This window comes from Camelina sativa, chromosome 5, assembly GCF_030686135.1.
Source record: "Camelina sativa cultivar CO46 ecotype springtype chromosome 5, ASM3068613v1".
Lineage (NCBI taxonomy): Eukaryota > Viridiplantae > Streptophyta > Magnoliopsida > Brassicales > Brassicaceae > Camelina > Camelina sativa.
This window is the reverse complement of record NC_141884.1, coordinates 9,272,618-9,286,736: the sequence shown is the minus strand read 5'-3', so window position 1 is coordinate 9,286,736 and position 14,119 is coordinate 9,272,618. Positions and strand designations below refer to the sequence as shown.

At 33.8% G+C, this 14,119-nt stretch overlaps 2 protein-coding genes across 2 annotated transcripts; both read left to right on the top strand.

The window, feature by feature from the left end:
* Positions 1-404: 404 nt before the first annotated feature.
* Positions 405-5,999, top strand: LOC104786328 (cellulose synthase-like protein B3). Its single transcript, XM_010511699.3, has 9 exons — positions 405-1,667; positions 1,840-2,158; positions 2,258-2,383; positions 2,513-2,635; positions 3,089-3,292; positions 3,448-3,586; positions 4,519-4,703; positions 4,840-5,190; positions 5,321-5,999. Exons 1-9 carry the CDS (start codon positions 1,405-1,407, stop codon positions 5,909-5,911), a joined length of 2,301 nt encoding a protein of 766 aa, XP_010510001.2. The 5' UTR covers positions 405-1,404; the 3' UTR covers positions 5,912-5,999.
* Positions 6,000-6,199: 200 nt separating this feature from the next.
* LOC104786327 (cellulose synthase-like protein B3) lies at positions 6,200-13,004 on the top strand. Its single transcript, XM_019245805.2, has 9 exons — positions 6,200-7,040; positions 7,217-7,535; positions 7,888-8,013; positions 8,156-8,278; positions 9,817-10,020; positions 10,153-10,288; positions 11,492-11,676; positions 11,764-12,114; positions 12,322-13,004. The coding sequence occupies exons 1-9, from the start codon at positions 6,778-6,780 to the stop codon at positions 12,916-12,918; spliced, it is 2,304 nt and encodes a 767-aa protein (XP_019101350.2). The 5' UTR covers positions 6,200-6,777; the 3' UTR covers positions 12,919-13,004.
* The last annotated feature ends 1,115 nt before the right edge of the window (positions 13,005-14,119 follow it).

The following is a 14,119-nucleotide window of genomic DNA, read 5'->3' as shown; positions in this document are numbered from 1 at the left end:
CTCGTTCCGAGTGAATAGTGCACGTAACGGATAGCCACAAGTTGTGTTGTGGACAAATGAGAAGTTCATTACGTATCTTTTCCATTCCCGAAAAGGCGATCCAAAGAAATCATTGCAATTTATTGATTTTCATATTTGTTATTTACATTTTTTTTTTGTAGTATAATTACAATGAAGCGTAACGAGACTTCATTTTGTGTGACGAGAGATGATTACTCGTTATTCATCACAAGAGCAAACGGTGTAAAAAAAAACAAAACTTTCTCGTTATCCTAATTTGAATCAGACCACAAAAAAATAGAAAGCCCCATCACAAATAGACAGAGATATATTATATGTACATATACCGAAACACGTAACATGCACACATTTATATATGTGTTAGTAAGTAGTAACGTATTCTTGGTGATTTGGTTGTTACATTAATAATGTCAATATGAATAATTGATTCGTTGATAATTTTTTTTGGCAAGTTTGGAATGTAAGACGATACGTTCAGTCTAGTCGTACAATCTAGAAGTCAAATTCCAAATTTACGAATGTCCATAATCGACTGAAGTATTGTCGGGTCTTGTCTCCGCTGGTAACTTCTCTACAGACTGGGCTGTTGTTCTCAATCTCCTCACGAATAGGTCAGTCGCCAGGGTTCGATTGTTTCTACTCCGATATACTTTCCAGCTTCTAGTTTATTCACTATGGAAGGAGCAGAACGGTATACAGCATGGGGGAAGTTCACATTCCACCGGCTCAGCTACTCAAAAGGCGTCCGCAACAGATTGATTTCCATAAGAGAGCAAGGTGATGGTTGCTATGAGGAGTGTATGGCGGTTTGGTTCAGAACACATTAGGGACATCATTCATATTTTTTCTGCACTCAACGTTTTGTTAAAAGATTCAAATAACTAATGCACTTCATATAAAAACGTTATATTTTTTTCAAATTTTATTTTATTCAAAAAAAGAAATTTCAAATTTACGTGAAATCTATTTTTTCTAACTTTGTCAATGTCTATATATTCTGGCTTATATATTTTACCACAAATTTTACAATCTATACATATATATGTTTTATAATAATATATTTTTTGCTTTTAAATTCATGTATCCAAATGACAAGCTAGTACAACATCAGCTGACTATGACAAATTTAATTTTGTCCGTTTTCTAGATATATAATAGTTCTAACAAAACAATATCTAGAGATCTACTCAATTTTTATCTCTTCTTAGTTCTCACCACTCCTTTTATTACAAGTATATTAGTATGTATCTTTTTATTTTGTCAGAATACAGTACACATTATATACACACAAGCACTCGTAGACGTGAGACATAATTTAATCTAACCCATTATAAACATATCAAAAACATCCCCGCAAGAAAGGACACAAAAGATCCTCCAGCAATGGCGGGGTCAAGTTCTTCCCTCCCTCCTCTTTGCGAGAAGATCTCATACAAAAACTATTTTCTAAGAGCTGTAGATCTCACGATTCTAGGCCTTCTCTTTTCTCTTCTCTTGCATCGAATCTTACTTATGAAACAAAGCGACAACGTATGTGTTGTGGCTTTTCTCTGTGAATCCTTTTTCACTTTCGTATGGCTGATTATTACCTTCATAAAATGGAGTCCTGCTGAATATAAACCGTATCCTGATAGACTTGATGAAAGGTACCATTTCATATATATTTTACACACGATTATATACACTAAACCAATATTCTTATTAAATTTGTATTAATTGTATCATTCATTACATATATCTTTCTACTCTTAGTTGAGTAGTAAATAGCAAATAAGATTTTTTTTTTCTTTCTAACTGCGTAGCAATTTTTAATTTCAGGGTTCATGACCTACCATCCGTAGATATGTTCTTGACAACGGCAGATCCGGTAAAGGAGCCGCCGATTCTCGTTGTGAATACCGTGCTTTCTCTGTTAGCCGTGAACTATCCGGCAAACAAACTAGCTTGTTATGTTTCGGACGATGGATGCTCACCTCTCACTTACTTCTCTCTCAAGGAAGCTTCAAAGTTCGCCAAGATTTGGGTTCCGTTCTGCAAGAAATACAATGTTAGAGTTAGAGCTCCTTTTAGATATTTCTTGAACCGTCCGGCCGCAACAGAAAGTTCCGAATTCAGTAAAGACTGGGATATGATGAAGGTAAAAAAAGTTCAAAATTAGTTTTATTTTGAATCTGTACTTACAAATTTTAATTAATGCATTTATTGAAAATGAGTTTTTTTTTGTGATAATTTAAAGAGGGAATACGAGAAGTTATGCCGGAAAGTGGAAGATGCCACCGGAGATTCCCATTGGTTGGATGCAGATGATGACTTTGAAGCTTTCTCAAACACAAAACCAAATGATCATTCAACTATAGTTAAGGTATTATTTCTACAATTTATCAAAGTTAAAATGTTATCTCTAACTATATAGTAAAAAAGTTAATTTTAATTTCAGTCTTTGCATAACAAAAAGGGTTAATTTTATCTTGTTTTATGTGTTTATTTGAAGGTGGTATGGGAGAACAAGGGAGGTGTGGGAGACGAGAAAGAGGTCCCACATTTTGTATACATTTCAAGAGAGAAAAGACCAAAGTACTTTCATAATTATAAAGCTGGAGCCATGAACGTTCTGGTTAGTGAATTTTCTCAAACATCTCTCTCTCTCTCCTTTTTCTTATTTTGCAATTTCAAAGGACATACATATTTATGCGTCTTTTCAAGAAGAAAGTGACATATACTCGCCGAACCCAACCATATATATAATAGTATTATATGTACCATATGTTCCATGTGATATATATGGGTGCAATCACTCTTTACATTTTGTTGCATAATTGCATGTGACAATCCACATAAATTTTTAAAATGAAAGGGTAACCTAAAAGTTCCGAACCTAGGTCTATAATCTTTTCGAGTATGGGGGAGTAGACTAGAGCATGCTAAGTCCTCTTCGCATTGGCTTATTCGGATTCGAACTCTCCCCTTTCTCTCCCCTTTTGGATAGCCAACAAGCTAGTGATATCAGGTGTAACCATGCATTATGCATAGCTATTTGATGTGATGAGCGTAAGATGAATTTGAACAGGTACGAGTGTCAGGGTTGATGACAAATGCACCATACATGTTGAACGTAGACTGCGACATGTATGTGAATGAACCAGATGTGGTGCGACAAGCAATGTGTATATTTCTGCAAAATTCGATATCGAATTCAAACAATTGTGCTTTTGTTCAGTACCCTCAAGATTTCTATGATTCTAACGCCGATGAACTCGCCGTATTACAATCAGTTAGAGTTCTCTTCCTTACTATTCATTTGTTTATTTCTAATGTTGTTATATAAAATCTTCTTTTAGCTTATATACTTCTTTTGTTACATCAATCCATAGTTCCATACTTAATTTATCGTCTTTGTTTTTTTTTTTTTGGTTGAAATTTAATTAGTATATAGGACGCGGAGTTGCGGGAATCCAAGGATCAATATATGCTGGCTCAGGATGCTTGCACACAAGAAGAGTTATGTACGGTATTTCTCTTGACGATTTAGAAGATGATGGAAGAAGTCTTTCTTCAGTTGCTACAAGTAAGTACTACTGAGCAAGGTTACAAATATGGTCTAGACTACGCTAGATTGTATAACGTAAAATATGATACTTATATCATAAATAAATAAAAAGTACTACTGTGCAAATTCATAAGAGTTTTTTGGCTATCACGTTTTCATATAGTTCTTTAAAACATTATTTAATAGTACAAAGTTATATATTATAACAAATCTCTCTTAGCGTGAAAATTTGTAATGTTTGAACAATATAATATTTTGAGTAATATTAGTGAATGCCACAAATATGGAGAGAAATAAACAAAATACCACAAGAAATTATTTTTATAGGAAAATGCCAATGGTCCCACAGTTTTGGTAGAGTAAAAAGACATAATTATCTTTTTTGTTTTAGAGTTAGATAGAAAAAGTGAAAAATAGCATGTAATATTTATATTTTACATGTTATATTGAATTAAATAACATTTAACATATAAAAATAGTGTGTTACACAAAAAATTAACATATTAAAAAAAGAAATTTTCTAAATATGACTTGTAATTCAAAAAAATAACATGTTCCAAAAAAAAATAATGGAAGTTCTAACATGAAAGAAAAGAGAGAGTGAGAAAGAAAGAAGGAGAGAGAGACAAAAAAAATTATAGAAATTTCTACATGATTGGCATGAGAGAAAAAATAAAAGAAGAGTGAGAGAGGATATTATTTATGTGAATTGAAAAAATAACATGATATTTAAATAAATAACATGTAATATATGTAATGGGTATAAAAGTAGTTATAGATGAAAAGAGAGAAGGCATTGTCACATCAGTGGTATTTCCTTAAATACTTTTGGTTTCAATGGTATTCACTGCATATTCTCTAATATTTTTACCGTTCCATCGTTCTAATCTACACATTAAGTTATTTAACTCTTTGTCACAAACGGCTCTTGTGTCGTTTATTTTATTAAGGGAACTATTTGGCTGAAGAAAATTTAGCGAGAGAATTTGGAAATTCTAAAGAGATGGTGACATCGGTAGTCAATGCATTACAAAGAAAATCAAATCCCCAACACTCATCCCTTACAGACTTTCTAGAAGCGGCTCAAGAAGTTGGGCATTGTGACTACGAGAACCAAACCAGCTGGGGCAAAACCGTAATTATCTGCTCTGTTTAATATATATATATATAATCACTATAGTACAATTTCACTCTGACCCATTAATAATAACGCCTTGTTGTAAAATAATTACCCATAATAATGTGTTTGCTACATATATGAATTGTGGCAGATCGGTTGGTTATATGGTTCGACAACAGAAGATGTGCACACAAGTTTAGGAATCCATTCGAGAGGGTGGACTAGCTCATATATTTCTCCGGATCCACCTGCTTTTCTTGGGGTTATGCCATCGGGAGGACCAGAGGCAATGGTCCAGCAGCGGCGATGGGCGGCAGGATTGCTCGAAGTACTTTTCAACAAACGGAGTCCATTGATCGGAGTGTTTTTTGGAAAACTGAGATTCCGACAAAGCTTGGCTTATCTTTACATTCTCACTTGGGGTCTAAGGTCAATCCCCGAGCTCTTCTATTGTCTATTGCCTGCTTATTGTCTACTCCACACCTCTGCCTTATTTCCCAAGGTGGCTCTCTTTCTCTCTCATTAGCAAAATTTGAATTTGGATAAAACTAGCATAAACACTAGATTAATCTAGGGTGAGAAGTTTAATGTTTTTTTTTTAATTATTATTTTGCTGTTGTTTGTGGCTCTAGGGAGTTTATTTAGGTATAATCGTCACGCTTGTGGGGATGCATTGTCTTTACACTCTATGGGAATTTATGAGCCTTGGTTTCTCCATACAATCATGGTTTGTCTCCCAATCATTTTGGAGAATAAAAAGCACTTGTAGTTGGTTGTTTGGCATCCCTGATATCATACTCAAGTTTCTTGGAATTTCGGAAACCGTCTTTGTTGTCACTAAAAAGACTATGCCAGAGATAAGGTCAGAATCTGAATCCGGAAAATCTCAACAAGAAGATGATTGTCCAAACCAAAATTCGGGTAAATTTGAATTTGATGGTTCGTTCTACTTTCTGCCGGGCACATTTATTATTTTTGTGAATTTAGCCGCTCTAGTTGGGTTTTCGGTGGATTTACTCCAACAATTGAGTTATAGTCACGGAGGAAGTAGTTCCGGTATGGCAGAGGCTTGTGGATGTGTTTTGGTGGTAATGTTGTTCCATCCATTTCTAATGGGCATGTTTGAGAAGGGAAAATATGGTATCCCATTGTCTACTCTTTCTATAGCTGCCTTTTTAGCAGTTTTATTTGTTGTTTTCTCTTTGGGAAAACTAGTATACTGATATGGGTTTGTTATGCACACAACTTAAAGTTTATCATGACATTGTCTCAATTGATAATGATATGTATGCAATTAGTTTTTTTTCTTCATTATATATATATAACGTGCCCCAAACTAAGGTTGAGTTACAAAAAAAAAGAGTTATTCTGACAAATTAATATCATTATCGATCAGTGGCAATCATAATTCTAAAAGTTTAAACATATGGGGTTGCAAAATGTGTGGAAAACAAGGAGACTACAAGTCATACATCCTTTATAATTAATCTTATGTGCCCAACAGCAATTCCAGTGCTAGGCACTTTAGCCATCCATCCGTTCTAGAAATCTTTCTCTCGAAACATATTTTGTAAATACAAGATCCTTAGAAAACACTACCTAGGTATATTGATGTTATAAAAATACCATTATCTAGATATCTATATTTGGCAGATCTGCATCCGTGATAAATCTATATATATTTACCATAAATTTTATAATCAATATAATAGTATATGTTTTGCCTTTTAAGTTCATTTATCGTATTGAAAAACTAGTGCAATATAATTTGTTTACGACTAATTTATCTTTGTCCGTTTTCTAGATAATATACTAGTTTTAGCAAAACAAAATCTTGAGATCTACGCAATTTTATCTCTTTCTCAGCTCTCACCACTCGTTTTATTATAAGTATATATGTGTATCTTTTTTTTTGTCAGAATAATATGAGTGCTTGTGTGTACTCATATTAGCTTTTTTTTTTTTTTTGTCAGAATACAGTACACATTATATACACAAGCACTCGTAGACGCGAGGCATTATTTAATCTAACCCATTAGAAACATATCAAAAACACCCCCGCAAGAAAGGCCACAAGAGATCTCCACTAATGGCGGAGTCAAGTTCTTCCCTCCCTCCTCTTTGCGAAAAGATCTCATACAAAAACTATTTTCTAAGAGCTGTAGATCTCACGATTCTAGGCCTTCTCTGTTCTCTTCTCTTGCATCGAGTCTTACTTATGAAACAAAGAGACAACGTATGGGTTGTGGCTTTCCTCTGTGAATCTTTTTTCACTTTCGTATGGCTGCTTATTACCTGCATAAAATGGAGTCCTGCTGAATATAAACCGTATCCTGATAGACTTGATGAAAGGTACCATTTTATATACATTTTTTACACACGATTATATACACTAATTAAACCAATATTCTTATTAAATTTGTATTAACTGTATCATTCATTACAAATATCTTTCTACTCTTAGTTGAGTAGTAGATAGCAAATAAGAGTTTTTTTTTTTCTAACTGCGTAGCAATTTTTAATATCAGGGTTCATGACCTACCATCCGTAGATATGTTCTTGACCACGGCGGATCCGGTAAAGGAGCCGCCGATTCTCGTTGTGAACACCGTGCTTTCTCTGTTAGCCGTGGAATATCCGGCAAACAAACTAGCGTGTTATGTTTCGGACGATGGATGCTCACCTCTCACTTACTTCTCTCTCAAGGAAGCTTCAAAGTTCGCCAAGATTTGGGTTCCGTTCTGCAAGAAATACAATGTTAGAGTTAGAGCTCCTTTTAGATATTTCTTGAACCGTCCGGCCGCAACAGAAAGTTCCGAATTCAGTAAAGACTGGGATATGATGAAGGTAAAAAAGGGTTTGTCATACGACGCATATTAATAATTAGTTTGATCTGGCATCTGTGTTTACATATTGAATTATTGCATTAACTTCACACTATTTTTTTTTAATCAAAATATAAATTATTGAATTTTAAAACAATAATTTACCAGTGCACATAATCATATATGAATTATTGAACACTAAAAAAGATCTTTTACTCATTCAGTCTCTCACAAATATAATAATATTATATAATAATATTATTTTCTGTTCACTTTAGTTCTTAACTTTTTAGTGATTTTTTACTTTCATTGGCGAGAGGCCCACTTAAGTCTCTCATTAGTCTAATATTTTTTTTTATTGTAATAATATAAAGAGGGAATACGAGAAGTTATGCCGGAAAGTGGAAGATGCCACCGGAGATTCTCATTGGTTGGATGCAGATGATGACTTTGAAGCTTTCTCAAACACAAAACCAAATGATCATTCAACTATAGTTAAGGTATTATTTCTACAATTATCAAAGTTAAAATGACGTCTCTAACTATAGCAAATAATGGTTAACTTTAATTTCAGCCATTTGCATAACAAAAGGGTTAATTTTAACTATTACATATAATCTTGTTTTATGTGTTTATGTGAAGGTGGTACGGGAGAACAAGGGAGGTGTGGGAGACGAGAAAGAGGTCCCTCATTTTGTGTACATTTCAAGAGAGAAAAGACCAAATTACTTTCATAATTACAAAGCTGGAGCCATGAACTTTCTGGTTAGTGAATATTTTCAACATCTCTCTCTCTCTTATATGAGAAAGTGACATATACTTCCCGGATCCAACCATATAATAGTACAATATGTACTATATGTACTATATGTTCCATGTGATATATGAGTGGAATCACTCTTTACATTTTGTTGCATACTTACATGTGACAAACTGACAATTAGAGCTGTCAAATGGTCCGTCATGGACCATTTGGGCGAGTCCATTTGGACATTATTCTGCATGGGCCAAAGTTGGACAGTCCCAAATGGACAATGATCCAAAAAGTGTCCATGCCCATTAGTACCATTTCTAAATGGTCATGACTATGGACAGCCCATTTTTCTTTCTATTGTTATTCACTTATAAAATCTAAATTTTATTTTTGTTAGTTTCTTCTATAAAATCTAAATTATATATTTTTTTGTTATTCAATATTCACTTATAAAATCTGAGTTTTATTTTTGTTATTTTCTTTTATAAAATCTGAATTTATTTTGTTGTTATTCACTTATAAATTCTGAGTTTTATTTTTGTTATTTTCTTTTCTTAAATCTAAATTTTATTTGTTGTTTTTTTATAAAATCTGATTTCTTTTTGTTATTTCTGTTATAAAATTATGAGTTTGGTGGAAAAATTACGTAATTACATCTTCTCCTCAAAACCAAAATTAGAGAATCCACATTTTTTGCCTAAACCGTAAAACTGCGTTTTCCCGCCAAAATCATAAAATTATGTTTTCCCGTCAAAACCGTAAACTTACGTTTTCCCGTCAAAACCGTAAAATTGTGTTTTTCTGCTAAATCCGTAAAATTACGTTTTTCTGCTAAATCCGTAAACTTACGTTTTCCCGCCAAAACCGTAAAATTGTGTTTTCCCGCCAAATCAGTTAAATTACGTTTTTCCGCCAAATCCGTAAAATTACGTTTTTCCGCCAAAACCGTAAAATTACGTTTTCCCGCCAAAACCATAAAATTGTGTTTTTCCGTCAAAAGCGTAAAATCATTTTTTCGCCAATACAATAATTTATCTGTTTTATGAAAATAAAAATTTATAAATGTAAAATATAATAATTGAAAATTGTTTAGATGTAAATGGATTTTCTCATAAAAATATTTTTATAATAAAAACATGTTAATTTTGGTAGGTGGACAAGCCCATTGTCCATCTGGTTAAGACCATATGGTCCATGGACAAAAATGGTCTAATGCCCAAATAGACCATTTATTTTTTGGTCCGCCCATGGTCCGCCCATATGTATATGGACATGGGCATGTCCATGGACGGCCCGCCCATTTGACAGCTATACTGACAATCCACATAATTTTTTGAAATGAAAAGTTAACCAAAAAGTTATGAGCCTAGGTCTATAATCTTTTTTAGTATAGGGGAGTAGAGCATGCGAAGTCCTCTTCGCATTGGCTTAGTCAAACTCTCCCTTTCTGGAACGGATAGCTGACGAGCTAGCGATATCGGGTGTAACCATGCATTATGTATAGCTATAAATGATGTGATGATGGAGCGTAAGATGAATATTTGAACAGGTACGAGTGTCAGGGTTGATGACAAATGCACCATACATGTTGAACGTAGACTGCGACATGTATGTGAATGAAGCAGATGTGGTGCGACAAGCAATGTGTATATTTCTACAGAATTCGATATCGAATTCAAACAATTGTGCTTTTGTTCAATACCCTCAAGATTTCTATGATTCCAACGCTGATGATATCGCCGTCTTACAATCAGTAAGAGTTCTCATACTATTCATTTTGTTGATATACAAAAAAAATTCTTAGCTCAGATTTCTTTCGTTATTACATCAATGCATACTTAATTAATCGTCTTTGTTTTTTTTTTATTTGTTGAAATTTAATCAGTATTTGGGACGAGGAATTGCCGGAATCCAAGGATCACTATGTGCCGGCTCAGGATGCTTCCTCTCTAGAAGAGTTATGTACGGCATTTCTCTAGACGATTTAGAAGATGATGGAAGTCTTTCTTCGGTTGCTACAAGTAAGTACTACCGGGCAATGTTACAATATATGGTCTAGACTATGCTAGATTGTATAACCTAAACTTTTCGTACGTTTAGATTAATGATACTTATATTTCATAAATAAATAAAAAGTAGTACCGTGCAAAATCATAAAATCATCCTCATCCACTAGGGATGTCTTTAAATAAAATAAAATAAAATAAAATTTGTATGGATTTTATGTTTATCCATAGAGATTTGTGTCTACAGAGACACTTTAGATAGGGGTGTCAATCGGGCTGGCCCGGCCCGGCCCGGCCTGAAACCCGTAAAGCCCGCATATGTTTGAGCCCGGTCCGGCCTGGTCCGAAATATTTCTGAGTCTATATTTCAAAGCCCAAGTCCGGTCCTAACAGGGCTTTTCGGGCTTTTTCGGGCTTATCTTACCGATAAAAAATTCAAACTTATAAGCCTTAAACAACAGTGTTTGAAGGTGCACTATAAAAAAATCAATCAAAAAATTAATAACTCATCTATATTCATTACAACCAATTTAATTTAAAATAAAAAGTTTAAGACTAAACAAAATTTCGATACTTTAACCAAATAAACTAATATATAATTCATATAAAATATCATGGATAAATCTTTTTAGAAGTATTAAGTATGGTTATTAAGTAAATATAAAAACTAGGATTAGAGTTTAAAACTTTAATTACAATAAATTATTAATCAAATATTGCAATCAAACAAAAATGTTAACAAAAAAGTACAAATATATTTGTTAAAGGGCTTTTCGGGCTGGCCCGAGCCCGGTCGGGCTAAGCCCGAAAAACCCTATAGTCCAAACGGGCTGAGCCCGAAAGGCCCGATTTATTCTGGACATATATATTTAAGCTCGAACCCGCTATTTTTCAGGGCTGGGTCGGGCCAGCCCGCGGGCTTTGGCCCTAATTGACATGCCTAACTTTAGATCTCTAAAAATAAAAGTGTATTTAAATTAAATATGAAAATATATTTAAGACATCCATATAAATAATGATGTTCTAAGAATTTGTTTGCATATCACGTTTTCATATAATCCTTCAGAACATTATTTAATAGAACAAAATTATAACCAATCTCTTAGCGTGAAAAATTGTAATGTTTTGAACAATATAATATTTTTACCAGTCCATCGTTCTACTCTACACATTAAGTTGTTTAACCAATAATGTGTTGTGTGTCGTTATTTTATTAAGGGAACTATTTGGCTGAAAAAAGTTTAGCGAGAGAATTTGGGAATTCTAAAGAGATGGTGACATCGGTGGTCAATGCATTACAAAGAAAAACAAATCCCCAACACTCATCCCTTACCGACTCTATTGAAGCGGCTCAAGAAGTTGGGCATTGTCACTACGAGAACCAAACCAGCTGGGGCAAACCCGTAAATTCTAAGCTCTTTTTATACACTATAGTATTTCACTCCAACCCATTAATAATGTAAAATGTTTGCTCTATATGAATTGTGCAGATCGGTTGGTTATACGGTTCAACAACGGAAGATGTGCATACAAGTTTAGGAATCCATTCGAGAGGGTGGACTAGCTCATTTATTTCTCCGGATCCACCTGCTTTTCTTGGGGCTATGCCATCGGGAGGACCAGAGGCAATGCTCCAGCAGCGGCGATGGGCGGCAGGAATGCTCGAAATTCTATTCAGCAAACAGAGTCCATTGATCGGAATGTTTTTTGGAAAACGAAGATTCCGACAAAGCTTGGCTTATCTTTACGCTTTCACTTGGGGTCTAAGGTCAATCCCTGAGCTCTTCTATTGTCTATTGCCTGCTTATTCTCTACTCCACAACTCTGCCTTATTTCCCAAGGTGACTCTCTTTCTCTCTCATTAGCAAAACTTGAATTTGGGTAATGAAAAAAGGGATAACAAAACTAGCGTACACCATTAGATCATTTGACTCGATCTATCTCATAATTTAAATAATAGCTTCTTTATCTGTATATTTATCCTACTCATATCATATAACGTACTAATCTAGGGTGAGAAGTTTAACGTTTTTTTTTTCTTGCTCTAGGGAGTTTATTTAGGTATAATCGTCACACTTGTGGGGATACATTGCCTTTACACTCTATGGGAATTTATGAGCCTTGGTTTTTCCATAAAATCGTGGTTTGTCTCCCAATCATGTGGGAGAATAAAAACCACTTGTAGTTGGTTATTTAGCATCCCTGATATCATACTCAAGTTTCTTGGAATTTCGAAAACCGGCTTCGTTGTCACTACAAAGACTATGCCCGAGTCAAGGTCATCAGAATCTGAATCCCCAAATTCTCAACAAGAAGATGATTGTCCAAACCAAGATTCGGGTAAATTCGAATTTGATGGTTCGCTCTATTTTCTACCGGGCACATTTATTGTGTTAGTGAATCTAACTGCTCTAGTCGGTTGTTCGGTGGGTCTCCTACAACGATTGAGTTGTAGCCACAACAGAGGAGGTAGTTCTGGTTTGGCAGAGGCTTGTGGATGTGTTTTGGTGGTAATTTTGTTCCTTCCATTTCTAAAGGGCATGTTTGAGAAGGGAAAATATGGTATCCCATTGTCTACTCTTTCTAAAGCTGCCTTTTTAGCAGTTTTGTTTGTTGTTTTCTCTTTGGGAAAACTAGTATACTGATATGGGTTTGTTATGCACACAACGTTAAGTTTATCATGACATTGTCTCAATTGATATGCTATTTATGCAATTAGTTTTCTTCTTCATTATATATATAACGTCCCCCAAACTAACGTTGAGTTACAAGAAAAAAAGTTACTCTGACAAATATCATTGTCGAAAAGGCAATCACTTTCTGTAATTGAAACATATGGGGTTGCAAAATCTGAGGAAAAGGAGGAAACTATAAGTCATACGTACATCTTTCTTATATGCCTGCCAGCAATTCCAGACTTCCAGTGCTAGGCATGCACTTTAGCCATTCCATCCGTTCTATAATTTTTCTCTAGCAAATATTTGTAAATAGCAGATCCTTAGAAAACACTATCTAGTTGTATTGATGTTATAAAAAAACACTATTTAGATATCTATATTTGGCGGATCTGCAACTGCATATATTTTTTAAGCATATTGTTACTATGGTTCCATGTTCCTTACATTTTGTGTGTACAGTCTCCAGAACAGCAAAACTTTTTCGTGTGTATTTTGAAGTTTTTTTGACACTCTATACATGTCATTGTTTTGTTGTAAACAAATTATCGACTGGATAGATGATGTTAAAAACCAAAACATATATTTGTTGGTCCTAACTTTCGTATTATATGCTAATTAATGCTAGGTCAAAAAAAACAAAACAAAATAATCAAAATGTTCAAATTTCTTACTAAAAATCGTTCAGTGGTATCTTATGGACAATAAAAAGTATATCAATCATTCTGTAAATAGTAGACCATTTTTCTCAACAAATTTATGTATTTGACTAGTTAGTACTTTAGTTTTTTTTTTTTTAACAACTTATTACTTTACTTTATGAATATATTTTTCAGATTTGGTTTAATATATATATATATATATTAAAATTTTGACTTATAATATAACAATATACATTTTCCGACCAAACACATGAATATACTAATAATAGTGAATAATGTTCACTCATAAAATAAATAAAACATAATTACATAGAAAACAACAATGTTACTGGGTCGAAAAGTGTCCAAAGTCTAAACCAAGACCATAATTATAAAAGAGATAAAATTAAGCTCACTGTAATATACTTCACGATTAGCCATCTTACACTTGTCACGTGGATAAGATAAACTTAAACACAGGACTAAGCTCTTTTCTCTGGTCAAATACAGATTTTCAGATTTTCTTACAA

Excerpts from the sequence above, each read along its gene's own strand:
- LOC104786328 (XM_010511699.3), top strand. The coding sequence starts at position 1,405 with ATGGCGGGGTCAAGTTCTTCCCTCCCTCCTCTTTGCGAGAAGATCTCA. Across the intron at positions 2,384-2,512 it reads ATCATTCAACTATAGTTAAG|GTGGTATGGGAGAACAAGGG; the intron begins GTATTATTTCTA and ends GTTTATTTGAAG. Across the intron at positions 4,704-4,839 it reads AAACCAGCTGGGGCAAAACC|ATCGGTTGGTTATATGGTTC; the intron begins GTAATTATCTGC and ends GAATTGTGGCAG.
- LOC104786327 (XM_019245805.2), top strand. The coding sequence starts at position 6,778 with ATGGCGGAGTCAAGTTCTTCCCTCCCTCCTCTTTGCGAAAAGATCTCA. Across the intron at positions 10,289-11,491 it reads TCTTTCTTCGGTTGCTACAA|GGAACTATTTGGCTGAAAAA; the intron begins GTAAGTACTACC and ends TATTTTATTAAG. Across the intron at positions 11,677-11,763 it reads AAACCAGCTGGGGCAAACCC|ATCGGTTGGTTATACGGTTC; the intron begins GTAAATTCTAAG and ends TGAATTGTGCAG.